This window comes from Panthera onca, chromosome A1 (genome assembly GCF_046562875.1).
Source record: "Panthera onca isolate mPanOnc1 chromosome A1, mPanOnc1 haplotype 2, whole genome shotgun sequence".
NCBI lineage: Eukaryota > Metazoa > Chordata > Mammalia > Carnivora > Felidae > Panthera > Panthera onca.
Window position 1 is genome coordinate 58,278,850 of NC_138339.1, and position 21,040 is coordinate 58,299,889.

The 21,040-nt window shown below is 40.4% G+C and overlaps 1 protein-coding gene across 12 annotated transcripts in view; it reads left to right on the top strand.

Annotated features, from left to right (window-relative positions):
* The window catches only part of TENM2 (teneurin transmembrane protein 2), a 1,291,685-nt gene that overhangs the window by 903,350 nt on the left and 367,295 nt on the right, over nucleotides 1-21,040 (top strand). For 10 of the 12 annotated variants that reach the window (XM_060634955.3, XM_060634958.3, XM_078446587.2 and 7 more), the window contains one exon: nucleotides 12,180-12,389. The exons of the other annotated variants lie outside the window; for them this stretch is intronic. In XM_060634955.3, coding sequence (XP_060490938.2) covers nucleotides 12,180-12,389 — 210 coding nt within the window. The remainder of the gene's footprint in view (nucleotides 1-12,179; nucleotides 12,390-21,040) is intronic. 12 annotated transcript variants of the gene reach the window in all.

Genomic DNA, 21,040 nt, shown 5'->3' on the forward strand with positions numbered 1-21,040 from the left:
AGAACTATGTGCTGGGTACCAGTGGATGGGGTGATCCAGAAAGACTTATAAAGAAGGCTGAACACGTTTAAGGAGGTGTTCAGAAGAAATTAATGTCCACGAGAAGGGAATACCTTCCATGCACAGGGACAGATGTGAAACTACATCATAACATTTCTTAAAGTACTAGGTGCTGTCATGTGATAGTGCAGTAACATTGCACATGTTAATTGAGGCCTGGTAAGGATAGTAAGTTTGCTCTAAGTCATACAACTAGCTAGCATCTGGTAGCCACAGTAAGGGTCCCTGGTCTCCCTATACAGCTAGTGGAGATTTTTTAGGTACAAGGCAACAACTTTCAAATGCTGTTCAGAGAAGGAATGAGCTAATGTATAGGATATCCATGTCCTAAAAGACTAGACCTCATACGTCTAGTTTATGTTTTCCATTCCCATTTCAGAATATTTCTATATCTTTAATGGGGAGCTTTTCAGCCTTTCTGTTGGTTATGATATATATCCTAATATATCTCATCTTTAGCATCTTACCAAGGACCAATCAATGAGAAGTAGGTAGGGTAATGTGAGTATAGGCAGCAGAGAGATGAAACAGTCCAGCATCTCCTGCCTAGAGCCCCTGTTTTATCTTCATTGTCTCTAAGGCACATAGCAAAACATAGACTTAGAGTTGAGAGCTGTTTGCTATCTGCAGACAAAGCTTTTGAAAAAGAAAGCTTCCAGTACTGAAAAAGAAAACAATTACCATTTGAAGAGCACTTCACCATTTTCAATGTACTTTCGTATATGTTACTATTTAATTTTAAAAATGTCCTAGAGGGGGACTAGGACAACTACCTCATACCCTTCTAATAGATGATGATAATACTTAACATTTACTTCAAAACATTTGTATAATGTCTTAATTAATATTTACACTAATCTGTGACATATATTTTATACACATTCTGCTTATCACACACCCTGGAGCCTAGAGAAGTTAAGTGACTTATCTGAAATTACCCAGACTTGGTAACTTGGCTCTGCCAAGATTTGAACTTTATTCTAGTTTCAGTGCCAACCACATTGTCATCAGTGATTGGTACTTCATCCTTACAAAGGTTAACTAAATTCCATTGTCATTTCCTGTACAGTGTGCTATGAGCTCTAGGTCCAGCATGCCTGGACTCAAATTACTCCTCCCAACCAAACTGTCTCCTATCATTATAGTGAAGTTGATATTACCTATCCCAAAGGTTTGCTACAAGATTAAATATAATAACATATGTAAAGGAATTGGAAGTAATGCCTAGCACACAAAGAACTCAATAAGTCTTAGTGATCAAATATTGTTATTTCCATATACCATGAACCCAGGAACTGAACATACAAGTAAACTAGATTCCACGTGTCATGGGGGAGTTTTTGCAAGGCCCCTTGAAAATTAAGTTTTAGCATGAGCATGCAGTTTCTTTAAATCTTTCTCCAGCAGTTTTCCCCCCAACTAAGCTCTTTTGGGAGTGTAATGTAGGTTCATCCAATATATCTTCTGCATGCTATTCAGCTCAGACAGACAACTCCATAAGGGACTGCAACATCCACATGGTTCAGCACTTTGATCTCATGTTCTTAGGTAGGCTTGGGTCACAGCTCCCCATCAGTTCCCTAGAGTGGGAAACTTTTATTGTTAGAGTGGGATCATATCTTACACAGTGGTTAGGTCTAAGCTCAGTAGCTAGTCCAAAAAAATGTGATCACACCACCACCCTGGAAAATTCTCTAGAAATGTGCCACCATGGAGACTCATGTATTGCCTCTTAATAAATCTAACAGTTTTTTTTCTCCAAGCTTGTCACAGATTGCTGGGTCTTTATTTGAGCATCAGCCAAAGTAATAACTTAATACTCTAGCCACTTGGTTAAGAGTAGAAAACATACATTTAAAATCAGAATCACTTCTTTCCAATAAAATACTTACACATGGAGAGGCACCCAATACCCAAGACCAACAATCACAGCAGCCAACAGTGAAGTCAATGCTGTGTGCATTTGATATACATTGAGTAAGTATTTGTGGAGTGAACTTTGTAATCATCCAATCACACTGTTGTTTTATTGTGTACAAGCTCTCATCTGGGTGCTATGTTACAAAGGTGTATAATCCACAGTTTCTCCCCAGTCACAGTGTCATGAACAAGCCAGACATTTAGACAAATAGGCTAACATATCACAAGTACAGCTGACCCTTCAACAACATGAGTTTGAACGGTGTAGGTCCACTTATGTGCAGATGATTTTCAGTAAATACAGTCTAGTACTGTAAATGTGTTTTATGGTTTTCTTAACATTTCCTTTTCTCTAGCTTCCTTTGTTGTAAGAATACAGTATATAATAGGTATAACATACAAAATATGTGTAATTGACTGTTGATGTTTTTGGTAAGGCTTCTGGTCAACAGTAGGCTGTTAATCATTACAAGTAGTTAAGTCAAACGTTACATGTGGATTTTTTTTACTGCATGGGTTGTCTGCACACCTAGCCCCCACATTTTTTAAGGGTCAGTTGTATAACAATAGAAGTTTGTTCTGGATACTTCTGGGCAGGGTGATCAGGAAAGACATAAAAAAGGTTATACTTGATCTGAGTCTTTAAGGAGGTGTTCGGGAGGAAGTTGAGACTGCCAATGAGAAGGGAATACCTACTATGCACTCAGAGGCATGTGAAGAGAGAGAGATAGGTATTCAGTAGTATAGTAGTTTTGATGTGGTTAGAGGATAGGGAACAGGAAGATCTGGCAAAAGATGATTGCCATACAAGAGTTGCAACCTTATTATGTAAGCTGTGGATACTCTTGGGAGAATTGAAAGAAGAAGCATGTGAACAAATTTGTACATTCAGAAATATGTTGGCTCTTGTATGGAAGGGAGAAACATAGGAGTGAGGGATACCAATAACTGGAAAGCTAGAGTCATAGTCTAGACTATACTGCCCAATGTGGTGGCCACTGGCCATATATGGCTATGGAATATAAACTTAAATTCATTAGAAATTGACTTCCTTGGTAGAATTAGCTACATTACAAGGGCTCAGTAACCACATGCGTTAAACATTGTAGACATAGAACATGCCCCTCATCACAGAAAGTTCTATTGGACAGCACTGATCTAGACATTTACACATCACCAAAATAACAATGCTATTTAATCTTAAAGGAGCTGGGTAATATAATTAGGTACATGTGTCAAGCAACTGAGATGTCAGAAGGTATTTGAGGATTGTGTCACCACAGGTAAAGTGGATTTGTGTCCTCAAAAGGGAAAGCGGCACAGAATCACTGTTTCACTTGGCATTATGAATATGAAAGGGCTGGCATTAGAAAAGTATAGAAATCATATTAGTTCAAAAATAAAGTCTACATTCCATCTATAGCCTGATCTATATTTGACACTTTCCAAAGTGCAATGCTTCCAGGAAGATGTGACATATAAACATGCAAGTTGTTAGATGTAGTAACAACACCCAAATGCATAGAGCCCCGAACTGTGAAGGTAGTTCATGCTAGCGCTCGTGAAAGAGGCCCCCTCACTGGGGCAAGTCCAACTGCCTGCCACTCTTCCAATAAATTATGTATAATAGCTTGTGGGAAATCAGGATAGTTTTGTCAGGGCCATCTAAAAACACTTTGTTTCCAAGAAATGCTTAGCTGGGCTTTAGTGAGTTCACTGAAGTGTGAGTGAGGAGGGCAATTAGGTCTTCTGTAAAAATGAAAACTTCAAACAAGGTGATATGAAATGAGTTAGGCTGTTATCGCCTCATTGAGAAGACATGAGGGGTTATGAAATTCCTCAGGTGAGTTTCAATAAGCTACAACTGAGTTGGAACATTCTCCAGCCTGAATCTCTTGCCTCTGTGAAGACAGCCCATCTCATGGCAAACAGGTCTCCTAGCTCCAGACAAAGGCATGCTATAATTTCTCCCAATGACAACTTAGACTCAACTTAGGGAAATTTTCCTGCTTTCTAACATAAATGTCCCAGTGACAATGTAAATTTATTTGCTTGAACTTTTCTTATGGGGGTGGGGAGTGATCTGATTCTCGCTGAATCAAATTTTTCACTTCTAATATCTGTCCAATTCTTATCATTTGGAAAAAAGAACTTAAATATTGACCATGTAACATAAACTATACTAATCTAAAGCCATCACTCCTGCTGACCCAGGGTTTCTCAACCTTAGCACTGCTGACATTTGGGCCTGGAAATTCTTTGTTGTGGAAGACTATTCTCTGCATTGTAAGATGTTTAGCAGTATCTCTGATCTCTACCCACTACAGGCCAGTAGCATCCTCTCCCCACCACAACAAATTGTGACAATCAAAATATCTCTAGACATTGCCAAATGTCCCTTGGGGAGCAACATTGTCCCTTGTTAAGAATGACATATCCAACCTAACATCAGCAATAAATATAAGCAGGCTGCTACAGGGAATATATAAAATATAATATCAGTATAAAATATAAACGTATATATGTCTGTATTTTAATTTAAGATGCTACATTCATTGTGGTCTTCTGCATTCTATAATTATAATCAAAACTACTGTCTCTGTTCTTTTTTAAAAATTGAAAATGTAGATAAGAAATGGAGTCCCTCTAACCCTACCCCAAGATCAGTGTGGTGTATGTAAGGCCCAGCACCTGCTAGAAGGTGATTTGAGTTCCTCTCCAATTCTGAGGACAAACAGCTGCTACAGTGCATGCTTGATGGGTAACAAGTCGACAGCTACCTGCCTGTATCTCTCCTCTTTAGTACCCACAATATTCTTATAAATCTAGATACTTTCCACCATAAGTGGTTTCTCTGGGACCCCACATGTTTGATTTCTTGTGATTTAAAAGGAAGTGAGTCAGCTTACAGAACATGGAATTCTTATAATACTGGAGACAGAAAATCTGGAATCTATTTTCAGTTCTACTAAATAACTTTGTGACATTGGCCAAGTCATTTTCTCACTTGGACTTGATAATAAGTTTCAGGCAAGATGTGTTTGGTTCTAAGTGACAGAAATCAACTCAAGCTGGCTTAAAGAACAAAACAACAAAAAATTAAGGTAGAGTAGAGAATAAATTAGTTCATATATTGAAAACATTAGTGGTAATGTTGCTTCAGGCCTGGCTGATTCCAGGTACTCTATTGATGCCATTAGGAATGTCTCTCCCTTCTTAGCACATCTCTGCTTGCTGCCCTGTTGACTTCATTCTCAGGCAGTGTCTCCCCTTGAGTGGTAAGATGGCTGCGTTGTTCCAGCCTCAGCATCTCCCTGAGCCTCCCTACCTATGGCACAGTCATGCACACACACGGTAGTTGTTTCTGAACAAATTGGAAACAATAAGCTCCAAGTGTCATTAGCTCCCTCTAGGCCCTTGTATCTACCATGTGTCAAACACAATTCTAGGGACCTTATATATATTCTCTCCAGTCTTCACAACAACGTATGGAGTCCCTGTTATTATCATCAGGCCCAGAGAAGTGAAGTAAGCTGCTCAAACTCACACAGAAAGTAGCAGAGCTCAGTCAGCCTGGCTCCAAAGTCTGTGCCTCTCTCTTCCTCACGTGGGCTTTGGAGGACAGAAACAATGAGGCAGGCCAAGAAGTTAGGAACGGGTTGCATAGTGCACAGAAATACTTCATGCATGAAGGCAGAAACAAGCGTTTGCAAAAGATCACATCCAGTGGAGTCCAAGGTTTCATTTGCGTCATGGTGAAAATTGAGAATGGAATAAATTGGCAACTCCAGGCTTCAGAATAATCCATTGTAGCTGTGGCAATTCACACACCTGAGTGGCCATCTTGGTAATGACTCTCAGGTGTATCTCTAGACAGTGTTGTAATAATTATGGAAGGGGCATAAATAAAATCCCTGAACTGATGCTTAGCACATAATACAGGCTGAATAGATGTGTGGTGGCTTCAGCCATGTCCCTTCAGCTGGAGCCAGAGAATTCAGCTAAAGTTTCAGGGTACCTTGTTTGTGCCTTTTATGGCAGTCACTATGGCTACCATGCCCCAGTGTGTCACTGAAGCCCATCATACCTTGAAGAATGTCCCACTACACAGCCCTCCGCAAACCACATTTGCAGAACTAGGCAGAACTCCAAAAACTGATATATTTTCCTGAAAAATGTTCTCATGGAACTCAAAAGCAAGTAGGCCCACATTTTTAAAAAATTCATTGATTACAAGCAATAGGAAGGCAGTATCTCAGATACTGAAATTATTTCTCTTTACACAAATAGGTACCTCACTCTTTAAACCCATCAAAAATACGGGTTTCACAAACCTCAAGCATTTGAGGAGGAAAATGGTTAGTCAAATATCTGAATAAGCAGAAAGTACTAGGAAATGTCATTAGGACAATTGTTTGAATTCTCTAACCAACTGTTTAGTCTACGTTAATACAGTTATTTTGCAATACTCAACTTTAACTCAAAAGCTATTTTTTATTAAATTCTTGAACTTACAGAGCCACAGAGGATTTCCAGTTTCTGGTTCACAAATTGCTTTCTGTCTTCACAAATCATTATTTATTCGATGTGAGTGGTCACTGTGGTAATTTCCAGGAGGAGCCTTGATTCTGCCCATGGTTAATTACCTCCCCTAGGATAACCTCAATGGTACATTCCAGAAGGGGACGGATGAGTTTGGGGTTCACATCCCATTCATTTGTTAGCAATTATTCTTGTCTGATGCAGAAATACTAGAATGAACCATTCAAGGCTTGAGTTTTGGAGTCAGATTGCCTGGATTCAAATCCAGCTATTTCTGCTGTTTGCTACCAGAGCATTGATAGGAAAGATAGCCTATTTCTTTATCTGTAAATGGGGGTGATAATAGTGCTTGGTTCATAGAAAAGTTGTGAGTATTAAAAAGAAAAATACATGCATAATATTTGCTCATTTCTTAGCACAAAGCGAGATCTTACTTTTAAATGGTAATACCGCCATTGAAATTATTATTTTGGGTTTGCTTATTCCTGGTACTCGGTTTTTGTTTGTTTAGTTTTTTTTTTTTGTTTTTTTTTTTTTTTTTGGTTTTGGTTTTTTGGTTTCTTGTTTGTTTTTTTACTGTCTTCTGATCATTCTGTCTGTTCCACCAAATATTGACACCTTGTCACTACATAGATCGATTATGCATTGTCTATACAGAATATTTTAATATCTTCTTGCCATTAATCTTTTGAATGAAAAAGAAACCAGTTGTTTTAAGTGAATTTTGGGAATTGATCTGCAACATGGTCCCTATCATAAATTAGTGGATGTATTAACAACATTTGGGCAGACCAGCAATTTCACAGATAATATTTACTGCTTTGGGGATGGAGGGGAGATTGTAGCCCTTTCTTGGAGAACTAAAGTTGAATCCAAATCAGATTAAGGAGGGAAAATGGTCGTGTAATTGAGATGATGGGAATTGGAGTAATGTTCCTTCAAACACAGATGGTGTAGGATGAAGTTTTCAGGTATGGCTGAAGCTGTTGGTGAATGAAGGCCTGGATCATGGGTGGCAAATAAGCTCTTGGCACCTTCTGCCTTTCCTCTATTCCTGGTCCAGGATTGTTCTAATTGATCGTGCCACTGTTTCCCACTGAATCCAGGGCACCCCCGAATCCTTCTCAATACAGCAATCCAAAACTACCAATCTATCCTAGTTATCAAGGGAACTTCTTTGTCCAGCTGTAGATCTTTTAATCAGAAATATTTTACGAGTTGAAACTATCTCAAAATCTTACTCATTTGGAAAAAGATAAATTAGTAAAATCTAAATTAGTCTCCATTTTCAAGGTTGTGGGGGAACCCAATCACACAGATAATTAGTTAGACTTTGATTTACATGGGGATCTTGGAAAAGACACACACATACACACCCACACATACACAAGACCATATGAGTTTAATGAATGACATATTGCTGCCTTTGCATGTTTCCTCTTGCTGTTTTAACAGATTAATTAAACCAAGTTTCCCTCTATTTTCTGGGGACTCTCTACACATTCAAAATGAAACTTCAGAAATAGTTTGGGGGTCAGGGCATCTGTGTAATGCATAAAGTAGGAATTAGATAAGTACATACCCCTGGTTACACGCCCATCCCACACTAGGTATTTTAGTAAGAAATCATGGTCTATAAAGTGAGCCTGTATAAGTTCCAACTTTTTCCCCTGTACTTTGGAACCTGTTTGTGTCTGTACAGATGGTCTCTGTCAGTTGGAATAGTCGGGGGAAAAATGTAGCATAAGTGAACAAAATTAGCAAATGACATAGCAAACAGAGAACAGCACACAATTTGATTGGGGACAGATCTAGGGACTGAGAAATTTCCCAAGTAATGGTAGGTACCATCAAGCAGCTTAAGGAGTTACCAAAGCACAGATTTAAAGAAGGCAGGAAAATAACAGGAATCAGACAGTTCCATGATGTGTATTTCAATACATTGACGTAACCCCAGTGCTTTCATTGTGGTATGACTGCTCTTCCATTGTCTGTATTTGTATAAATTAAAAAGCAGTTCTGTCTGTACTATATGATATGAATTCATGCTGAACAAAATTTCAAAAAGTTCATGTAAAGAGTGATTTCACAGCAACTATCATATCAGGCTCCTGGAAAATTGCACTTGAACTTCAGTTCTACCTCAGTCACTCAAAGGAATTTAAAAATTGGCTTCCAGCCATTCTTGTTCTTCAACATGCATTTCCAGATATGCCTCAATAATACAAACATTAAAGCCTATTGATTGTGAGTTAGAATCTGTTCTTACCAGAGCCTCACTGCTAAGTGGACGTCAACACTGACTTCACTGTGCCCTGGTCAGGACACCTCCAAATTCAGGGCGTTGAAGAAAGCACAGGGTAACACTGCTGTGAAGGAACCACTTTGAACTTCATAACAAAATTACAAGAAAAGCTTTGAACTCTGCCAGATGATAGATGCTATAAATAACCATTTATTCAAAGAAATGTTTCTTACTTGAAATCTTGAGAGTGCCTTGGGACTAGGAGATGGGAAACAGGAAACATGATTTGTAAATCAACCCTCCCTGCTCCTTATAGGTCATTGTCATCTTCTTCTTCGTCTTCTCCTTTTCCTTTTCCTCTTCCTCCATCATCGTTGTCATCGTTGTCATCGTTGTCATCGTTGTCATCATCATGCTGTTAGGGCAAACGCAATACAGAGTGGTTAGAGGGTAGATTTTGGAACACACAAACCTGAGTTTTACTCCTGGTCCCTGTCACCTGCTAACTATGAGTTTTACTGCTCTGTGCCTCAGTTTCCCCACTTACAAAATGGGGATTATAATAATTCTAACCTCATAGGATTATTTTGGGAAATAGATGTTATATATAAAGTGGCTGACACAGTGAGTGGCAGACAGTCATTGCACAGAAACATTGGCAGTTAAAATCCTAACGATGGTAGTTAGTAGAGGGATAACTATGGGAGAAGTATTGATTAATGTTAGCCCCAACTCTGATGGAACTCTGAGGTGTTCAGGCTCGCTTTGTGAGAGCCTCTGGTAGGAACATGCCTTACATGGCTTCCAAACTGTTATACATAAATTGATTTTTTCAAATCAAACTCCACTTACCCATTGTTCTATTTCAAGGATGATGATTTGTTAACTGTGTTACTGGACAGGAGCCCCTAACATGTGAGCTGTAAGAGTCTCTTATTCCCTGTCTCTTTCTGCAACTCCCACCCTCAAAAAGGGCAATAAGCTAGTGGCTTGGGGGCTCGGTGCTACTGTTTGTCATGTTTCCTCTTACCAGAGGTCCATTTCCTCTTGTTTCAAAGATTGTTCAGGCATCAACTGTCCTGGGAATTCTTGTTGAACTTTCCACCCTGACCTCTCCCTGGCAGGGCTAGACCAAGTGTCCCTTTCCTTCACCTCGACAACACCATGTCATTACATGCCTCCTCCTCTTATCACATGGTTCTTACTGTCTGCCTCCCCCACTAGACTGTGACCTCTATGAGGGTAAGAATGATGTCTTATTTTTTTATGTTTATTTATTTATTTTGAGCGAGAGAGAGAATGTGTTTGCACAAGCAGGGGAGGGGCAGAGAGAGAGGGAAAGAGAGAATCCCAAATAGGTTCCTCACTGTCAGCACAAAGCCCTAGGCAGGGCTCAATCTCATGAATCATGAGATCATGACATGAGGCAAAATCAAGAGTTGGACAGTTAACTGAGCTACCTAGGTGGCCCTGTCTTTTTTTTTATGTTCTCAATATTGAGTGGCTTATACATAAGACTCACTTTTAAATTTTACTGAACCAAACTGATCTAACAATAACATTTAGTGCCCTGAGGAATAGATCGAGAAATACAATTGTAAAGGTGGCCACAAAAAAATGGCATCCATTTGAGGTGCTGAAAACATATTCACATATGTAGTGCATCTAAAAGCAGGAAAACACATTTCTTCTGACTCAGATACTTCTTGCCTGAGTTGAAACTCTAACCTGATTTCTTAGGTTTGCTTTGTCAACACCCTACCCTTCTTTCCACACCTCCAGCTCTAGGGCATATCCCGTGGGCTGCTAGTCTTGGCTCATTTTTTTGAACTTCCCAAATGAGCAAACCAGCATGCAAGCAATTGCAAGGACCCCAACATGTAAGGGTGAATCAGGTGAAAGTACACACAGCAATTATCTTCACTCAGCAATTTGGCTGCCAGGAGCTCCCTGCCATGTGAAAGAGAGGTTGCAGCAGTCTTCTGTGTGGTAGGAGAACTTTTTGACCCTCTCGCAGCTCCAAGTTACTGCCCACCACCTGCGGGCTGGCTACTCTTCCTCCTGCCTGGAGTAGCCTAGCTTTGTAGGAATTCCCCCATAGTATGCAAAACAAAACAAGAACAAAACGGTGGTGGACAGAGTGGGGGCATTGGCAAATTCTTTAGGATGCAAATGTGTGGCCCTTTCTACCTCTACCCTAAACCAGTTTGGTTGCTCATTCATTCCGCAAGTGCTGTTCGTTAGGAAATTATTGAGGGTACAGGGGTGAGTAATGTAGGCAGATGTCCACCTTCACATAGTATTAAGGGGTATGAAGAAACTTAAACAGGCTAATAGGATAGAGCACATAGGTGAGCAGCTTGCAAGAAGGCAAACAGGAAAAGTTTCTAGGGAAGGAGCAGGCTTGTAAAAATCAGTGAGATGGCAGGTGGGGAGAATATTCCACACGGAGGAACAGGAAATGTAAAGACTCAGAAGACAGAATGATATGGCATGTTCAAGCAACAGAAGTAAAGATGGCTACATTGGCTGGAGAATAAGGGGGCAAGTAGAGGCCGCTATTGGAAGTAAGGTAGAAGAAGCAGCTTGTGCCAGAGGAGGCAAAACACGTAGGTCATCACAAGGAGTCTTGGTTTCTTTCTACATGTAGTGGGAAGCCGTTGAAGGGTGCCAAGCAGGAAAGTGATGAGACCTGATTTCTGTCTTGAAAATATTACTCTGGGGGTGCTGGGTGGCTCAGTCAGATGAGCATCTGACTTCAGCTCAGTTCATGATCTCACGGTTTATGAGTTTGAGCCCTTTGTCAGGCTCTCTGCTGTCAACACAGAGCCTACTTCAGATCCAGTGTGCCCCGCCCCCACTCATGCTCACGTGTGCTCTCTCTCAAAAATAAACATTATATATATACATACATACACACACACACACACACACACACACACATACATACACACACACATATTCTGGCTGCTGTAGAGAAGGGATGCAGACAGTAGGGGGTGTCTGGATGTATGGCAAGAGAGGAAGCAGGGAGACCAGTAAAAGAGATAGTCCAGTGAGAGATTATAGGGAATTATAGTAGGGCTGTAACAGGGAAGATAGAAAGAAATGGATGTTTTCCTGAATGATTGCACTTCAGCCCTTTAGATGGATATTTCCACTCATGCTCATTTTGTGAAATATGTAGCTACCTGCAGTATGAATTTGGACATTTGGAGAAACATCAAAACACTCAAAAAAACACATTTGGAGCATTTCTTTCTTTCTTTCTTTCTCTTTTCTTTCTTTTCTTTCCTTTTTTTTTTTTTTTTTTTTTTTGGATATTTATATTGTGAGGTGGTTTCAATGTAACTCTCTGGATGCTCTCATGACACTCATTGCTGACCTTTGACCCCTCTGTCCTCTTTCCCAGGTCGTCCCATTCCACCTACATCCTCGTCTAGCCTCCTCCCATCTGCTCAGCTGCCTAGCTCCCATAATCCTCCACCAGTTAGCTGCCAGATGCCATTGCTAGACAGCAACACCTCCCATCAAATCATGGACACCAACCCTGATGAGGAGTTCTCCCCCAATTCATACCTGCTCAGAGCATGCTCAGGGCCCCAGCAAGCCTCCAGCAGTGGTAAGGAAACTGTGGTGTCTGAATGTGTGGTGTTGTCTGTGTGACATTCTCATGTCTCCGGCAGAATGACAACTCTGACTCGAGGGCTGGGGAGAAGGTGGTGTGGGCAGCATCAGGTGAAATACGCTTGTCGCTTTGTGGCATTGCTGTTCCAGGATACATTTATTGAAGGTCGCAGTTACTAAAGAGGTTTTGCTTATCTTAACAGGGCTTGGGCCTCCTTCAGTGAGAGGGATTTGCCCACTGCTGCACATGAGAGCGCTCGGGTCTCAAAGGTGAAGTGTAGAGAGACAATGGAATATTGAATTTTGTATTACTACCATTCTGGTCATAGCCGAGTGACCCTGGACACCCTCACGTGCCCAATTTGTGTGCATTTCAGATCTCTTGCTTTTTGATGGTTGGCTTCTGACTCTTTCTCGCTTGCTTGTTTAGATGATTTTGTGATTTAAATGCATTCCCTTGACATGAATACTGAATGCCTTGCCAAGTCTAAAGTGTTTGGGGTTGACCTCTCCTATAACCCTCGGCATGTACCACTTCACTTGAATTTAACAAGCTGATCGCATGGTACCATGATAAATATTGCCTCTAAAACTTGAATTCTCCTTGTGGTTTTCACCTGCACAGAGCAGAGGCACTGGTCACAAGGTTCTGTGCCACCTCTGAGGATTTTGTGGCTACTGCTGCAGCTCCAATCTCTGGATTTTAGGTAGAATTGCCCTGGGCTCAGCAGTGGTCATGCCTTATTTTGATGTCTTGTTGGTAAAATGTTCACAAAACATATAAACATAGGAGTGGACGACATCTAGGGTTAAGTACCCATGGCCCAAAGAGAGACGTTTTCAGAAATTAATTGTTCCTGACCCAAAAGCTTTGGAGTTATCGTCTCAATATGTTAATTAACATATCCCATCAAAGGCAATAAGGAGCTTTCCATGCCAAGAGTGCACCTTGGTGAGGTTGTGTTTTGGCTTCATCCACGAGAATATGCCACCACAGGCCTCAACCTCTGGTTTAGAGAGGACCCCCCAAATATACTGAAGATGATTCATTCTGAAGATGGAATGATGGACTGCTCTCTATGATGGCCCATGCCCTTCTTCAAAGCCAGGCCTGATATATTTAGTAAACTCGTATTCTTTTTCAAAAAAATTACCTAATCAAATCTCTCATCAAATGAGCAATCCATTGTTGATATTATGAAGGCCTTTAATCTACCATAAATCTTTATTAGAACTCATCAGAGCTTCTAGTTTGAGAGAAATGTGATTATGGCACTCTTAAAATGACATTACATCATTGGGGTGATTGGTTTATCATTTGGAGAAGAGACATCAATCATAACTAGCATAACCACACAGTAAATGAATTCAACCTTTCTACCGCGGAACAATGACACTGTAATTGCTCAAAATCAGGCTTAAAATGAAATCGGAAAATGCTCTTTCTTCAAATGTGATGTTAACTTAATGGAATATATTATGAAAAATCATGTTTGAGGAAATTCTATATAATTAAAAATATGTGGAAATATATTCCCTTTTTCCTTTCATTGGAACCTGATTTTAGCTACAGAACCACTTTTTGCTGCAGAGATTATGTTGCATTTAATTGAACTATCCTCGCTTATGTTTTGCTGCTTTTTATTTCATACTATGTAATCGTGATGAATATTGTATTATGAAGGACAAGAGGCTTTTGAAATGAGGTGCACCTGCTGATAGCTTTTTAAAAACAGACAATTATTAGGGAGAAAATGAGCTTTTAAAAAGTATATCCTTTTATGCATATATAGATAGCCAGGCAAAGATGATTTCCATAAGAGAGGTCAGTTTGTATCTCAGGGCCATACAGAACGTTTTCTCAGCGATAACACTGAGTGATTTCTTTTCCTTTTTGACATTGTATCAGATTGTAAGTTGTTGATAGGGTATTTTTGTTGGCTTTCTGACTAATCAAGACCTCATTTTGGTGGACACAACAGTTCTGTGTGTTCGGAGTCAAACTTATCCATTTTTCATCAGTCACATCAATTTGTTCAGCTCGCTTAAGATTGATAGTGATTTAAGCTTCAGCAACAGGGAAAATACCACAGAACATTTGAGGGTCCATTTTCATCCCAAATGAGAGCTGTATGGATATGATTTCTTCACCCGAGGGGTGAACACCCGATTGTGCAATACCCTTGTTTTCAGCAGGTACTTATATGAAAACTTGCTAAAGCTCTGGCCAACAGGCAGTCATTCAAAATTCTTGACTCTCGCTTAGCTAAGTGAGTGTAAATCCAGTACAAATATGTGTGCTCTTAGGTGTGTGTGTGTCTTGTGGAATGGATTTGGGGTCTAGGGCGATTTGGGGATTCTATCAAGATCTGAATGCTGTTGCCATGAATTTAGATTTGACATAAAGGATCAAAAATAGAGTTTGACACAGAAGATGCAAAGTACAAAGACGTGTCTCCGTGTTCTGAATTGAATTTGATGAAAGGGGCTGGATTTTCTGTAGGTGTCTTGACACAAACAAAATGACCAGGTGATTGGTTGTGTTACGTTTAGCTGGTTAATTACACAGAATTTTTTAAGTTGGTTTCTTGTCACTGACCTTGTGTTCTGAAGATCTGGTACCAATTTGATCTTTGTCTCTTTCTTAAGTGCAATAAAACCTCTTCCAACATATTCAGCCCATACATGACAGTAAAAAAAATTTATTTGGCCTCTTCTTGTTGCTGTTAATACTTAACATTAGTGAAGCCCATCGTTAGGAGAGTCGCTGTGCACATTTCCTGCCCAAAGAGCCTCTGTTCTAAAGAGACAAACTGGACATAAGCTACACAACTAAAATGTTTTGACAACATGAAAACATCCTCAAAGCAACAAGAAAACTTCACCTTTATGACTTGACTGTCATTATTTTCTATGATGGTAGTGTATTTTTTAGTGGACAGTACTAAAACCTCAGCACCTCCGGAGCCAAATTGTTCTAACCCTCAATCTATGCCAATCGAGCAGATATCCAGATATGGCTAGTGAGATGCTTTGAAGAGTGGTGTTTTCCTTTTCCCTTCAAGTATTTTCTTCCAGGTAGCTGAGCTCTGGCAAGTGGCTCATCCCGTGTTCTGATCTTCTGCCAGGGTGGGTTAGCTCCAGAGTTGTTTCCTGTATACAGAAGCATAATTTCAAATCCTATGAAATAACTCATCTGGAAAAAAATCTGGATCCCAGCAGCAGCATAATGGAGGATCCTGCAGATGGAAGAATAAGACAACCTTCCAAATCAGAATAGGGTTGCAGTTTGCTATCAGCATACAAGGCAGAAAATATACATGCAGCCACATGATAATCTAAAAACATTGGCTCACCTCCCCTCTCATAAAAGGTTGAATTTTGGGGTTTTTTTTAAGTCTAAATAAAGGGTTTAAAACCTTCATTAGTAACATCAAACTATACAGAAGGAATGTAAAAAGGAAGTCTCTGCCAGGACCCTTTCATTTGGTCCTTTGTGGCAAAAGAGATGTCTCAGTTGGAGAGTCTTCATTTGTGCATTAAAGGTGCCCGAGCCCTTTTTAAAAAAAGCAATGTCGGGGTGTCTGGGTGGCGCAGTCGGTTAAGCGTCCGACTTCAGCTCAGGTCATGATCTCGCGGTCCGTGAGTTCGAGCCCCACGTCGGGCTCTGGGCTGGTGGTTCAGAGCCTGGAGCCTGCTTCCGATTCTGTGTCTCCCTCTCTCTCTGCCCCTCCCCCGTTCATGCTCTGTGTCTCTCTGTCTCAAAAATAAATAAAACATTAAAAAAAATTTTAAAAAAAAAGCAATGTCTTAGTTAATTATAAACAAAAATAGTACATCAGGACCAGCCAGCTTCAGGTTTCCATGAGTGGCCCAAGAATTCAGTTGCTTACCTAACTTAATGATTACCTTACTTATTCAGCATCAGAAAACAAGAACTCCATCACTTCCCACCTCTTGGCCAAGATCCAGTGTAGAGAATAACTCCATTCATTTATTCAGCCATCCATGCATTCACTCATTCAACCATCTATTCATTTGTTCATTTTCTTATATCTCCCCCATAATATTTGATAGCTTATAACACTTTTTTTTACTGGAAAACTATAATTAGATGACACAATAAGGGTGAAGGAAAAATGTATGGGAGATAGGGTGGGAAACATATGTATAGGCTCATATGTAAAGTCACATTCCATTTTTTAAGATAGGCAGAAAATTTGATGCTAAGCTTCCTAGAAGCCAAAGAAAAAAGGGAAACACATTTAGGACAAGATGCATAACATCCATGAGATGAAAACAAATCAACTTCTTCAGGGAAATTCTATGAATTCTCATAGGGAGGCCAGAAATAAATTTCCCTTAAAAGAGATAATGTGTGCATCCCAGATGACTAAATTCTCAGTACCATGCCATAATACATTTGCTAAAGAATTTCCTGTCAAAATTTCTTGTAAATGTCCCCCACATAAGCCATAGAAAACACTTGCAGTTAAAAGACAATTCTACAAATGTCCAAACATTGCATAGCCCAGGGATAAAACTTGATCCATAGATAAACCTTAGTTTTACCATGTATATACCGCATTCCCGGAGACAAGAGACCTTAAATATCATTGCTCATGACTAAATTTTTCTAGGAATTAACTGACTTTGAGGTTGTAGTTAGACCTATAAAAACAGACATTCTATGTTACAAATTTGTCTGCATAGCCAGAGATATGTTAGAACTTCCATATTCTGATGAAAATGAAAGCACACCATTCGAGGATGGCCCACCCGTCGTCCATGGGGCTGGATTTGGGACAAGCAAAAAGGGGGTACCCAGAATTTTTCTTAAGTTAATGAAACTTCTTCCCCTTTATTATATTTTAGGTTTGGGTGAATTTTTTTTCTCTAACATACTATAAATTGTCTTGCCCTCTTAAGCAGCTATGCTCAGTGTAATTTAATTCAGTTTTGGATTTTCTGAAGAGCTCACAGCAATTACTATGCACATTGATGATTGTCCTGTGCTGATAACACTGACTCCTTTTCTGAAAGTCATTGTACAGCGTGAGGTGCTTTGCCACCTCTCTGCATGTCCTGCATTTTGACTTCATCTTCTGCCCTTTGTAGGCTCTGCTGTCTCCTCTGCTTCACTCCATCATGTGGAGACCTCCACCGCAGGGTTTCTGATCTCAGATTCATAGCAGATGCTCAATATTTATTAAATAAATTAATTAATTGTCTTCAGTAAATCCCTTCATTTTATTAATCGACTTATTTTTATCATGTATGATGGAAAAAAAACAGATAATTAAAGGGAAGGAGGGCAGATCAGAATGTCTCCACGTGGGGAATATGCTTATTTTGTAAAAAATATTCAACAGACCTCTTTTGTGTTCTGTTTTGGACATTTTTAGGCACTGTGGGCCTTTATAGTTCATATTTAAATGAGACGGTTTTTTAAAACCCTACTTGGGCACATTGTCGTGGCAGGGCCAGTGCAAAGAACAGGGTGGGTACTCTGGGTAGGACTCCTGACCAGAGAGGGTACACCTGTCTGGGAAAGACTTCCTTTCTCACTTGTGATCTTAGGGTCTGGAAATCAAGTCCCAACGTCATTCCCTTTATCACATTGATTTTGTTTCGTGCGTGAGCCACTTGGTTCTAAATTCTTCCCTGGCTCAACCTGGCTGTCTGAGTCAGATGTTCAGAGCTCCCTGTAACCCCTTCCTGGGACCCAGGCAGTGGTTGGCCCTGGCTGCTTCTCCTCCAGAGGAGTTCCCAGGCCCCTGGGCAGTGTGGCCAAGTCCAGGGTGGTGTCTCGAGGGTGTAGAGGTCACAGAGACAGCCACTGCTCCTGCCCTATGTGCATAGCCACATGGGGTTCAGCCCTCAGCCTGAGAATTTTTCCTCCCCTCATGTTAGCTGTTAGGCCAAGCACTTCATATACCTTTCTTCATTTACTGTTATGTGACCCCCCCCCCCACCACATCCCAAGGCAGTAAGGTTTGCCATTGTACCCATTTTATTGATGAGACAACTGAGGCACAGAGAAGTGAAGTAACTTGCCCATATCACAAAGCTGGGAAATGAAGAACCTGGATTTCAAATCCAACTTTCCTAACTTCAGAGACTTTTTTCCTCATCCCTCTCTTAAATGTTAAAATATTTGTGTAGCTTAAATAGATATACAGAATGCAGTGAAAACAATATATTAAGGGGGATGGGCTACAGTTTTTTAAAGTCTGAAAAAATGATGACGGCATCACACAATACTCTTCCACTTCTCTGAGAAGCACACGTATCCCCACACTTTTCCCCTAGACTTCGGTTTAATAAATTTCAGAGGGGGTTAGAAACTGTGACTTTATGGCTCCCTTCAAGTGTTCTTCTGGTCTGATAAGTTTGGGAATCACAGACGTAATGGGGCAGCTCTGAAGTGGAAATTGGAGAACTCGGTTGTTCTCTGCTCTGTACCTGATTCACAGCTTGATCTTTGGCAAATCATTCAGTTACCCTGTGCTTCTGCTTCCCTACCTATCAAGGTTGTCCTTGGGACCAAAAGGTCTCTAACCTTCCATTCTTGCTCTAACATTCTTTTTGTAAGTCCCCTGTGCCCAGCTTGACCAGGCTGTCCCAGTTATAGGGCCCCCATACCCTCCTCCTGGGTAGTCTGGATTTCGCTCCACCCTCTAGGCCACTGACCTATAGTCAGCAAAGCAGCTCCTTGCCGTTTTCTGGCAGAAAATGAGAAATGTGACCTGGGGGCCTGTAACACTTAGCTGAAAATGTTAAAAACCAACCCGGCAGCAAGTGAAAAAAGCATACTGCCTCCAGCACTGACCTGGGCTCCTAGAGATTCACCCCGACCTCTGAAACAATGTCTCTTACCCTGAGAATTGGGAAATGATGGTTCTCAAGACTCCTTCCTGATGCTGGTAACTAGCCCAGGAGTACAGCAAACAGAGACCAGACCTTTTCTGATGTGCCTTCTTGCAACACAGATACACTTTTTGATTGAAGGTCCATCAATTTCCAGCCCAGCTAGGGTTGGAACCGCTTTTCTGTACCATGGTGCAAATGAGCACACAGGCAAGATGGACAGGTAATTCCTTTGGAGATGCGCAGCATAGAAGTGACATATGGCACAGAACTGCTCCTCCTCAGCAAATAATCTTGCTATTGACAAAATTCCCAAGGTCGATAAGTGTTGTGTACATTCTACCTCTCCATCTCTGTCCCTGTTCCTTGGTACATACACAAAGAGGTCCTAGGCAAGCCCAGAAAATAGTAGCTATATGCCACATCTTAACAGTTTCCTGCCCTAACAGCTTTTATCCAGAACTTCAGCTTCCCCCAAAGTCCCTTAAAAACTGCATTTAATCTTAAGTAGCTTCTTGCATACTTTTCAATAGCCATTTTAAAGTGTGGCCCCATTCCCTTATTAGAGATATCTCAGTTCTCTCTTGAATGAAAAGATGGATTACATTTACCAATGGGAAGTTTCAATAGAAGTTAGAGTCCTAGCCCCAGGTAAATCTCTTGAGGTCTCCCAAAATAATACAGAGTAACCATATTCTTAAGAGTTGGACTCTGAGGTCTGTCCTACTTGGATTCACATTATAGCTCAGCCACTTTCTAACACAATAATGTTGAACAACATAATCTAGGTCTCCTTTTTTTTAACCTGTAAAACAGTAGTAAAAGTAATAAAGCTTCTATAGTTGTAATGAATATTAAATGGCATTTTTTTGCATTAAATATTTTGAAAGGAGAATTAGTTGGAGCAGAGGTCAGGTTTGATACTATTTTTTAGTTTAGCTAACACTTATTGTAGTAATATATATATAACCGGAAATCTTCCATTTCTACCATTTTTTAAATATTTATTTTGGGGAGGGCATAAGTGGGGGAGGGACAGATAGAGGGGGACAGAGGATCTGAAGCAGGCTCTGTGCTGACAGCAGTGAGCCCAATGTGGGGCTCAAACTCACAAACTGCAAGATCATGACCTGAGCCAAAGTTGGACGCTCAACCAACTGACCACTCAGATTCCACCCCCACCATTTTTACCATTCTTAAGCATACAGTTCTATGGCATTAAATGCATTCACAGTGTTGTAATCACCCCACCACCCATCTCCAAACATCTTAATCTTCCCTAACAGAAACTTTGGACTCATAAAACACTCTCTACTTCCCCTCCCCACCCCACCCCCTGCAACCACCATATTATTTTGTCTCTATAAGTTGGACTACTCTAGGTACCTCCTAGAAGTGGAATCACACAGTATGTGTCCTTTTGTAACCAGCTTATTTCACTCAGGACAGTGTTTTCAAGGTTCATCCATATTGTAGCATGTGTTAGAGCTTCCTACCTTGTTAAGACTGAACAATATTCTTTTGTATCTCTATGCCACATTTTGTTTATTCATGCATAGGTCAATGGACACTTGGGTTGTTTCCACCTTTTGGTTATTGTGAATATAGCTGCTATGAACATGGGTGTGCAAACATCTGTTCCAATACCTGCTTTGACTTCTTTTAGGTATATCAGCCAGGAGTGAAATCACTGAAACATACAGTAACTCTGTGTTTAATTTTGTGAGGACTTGCCATACTGTTTTCCATAGTGGCTATACCATTTTACATTTTCTC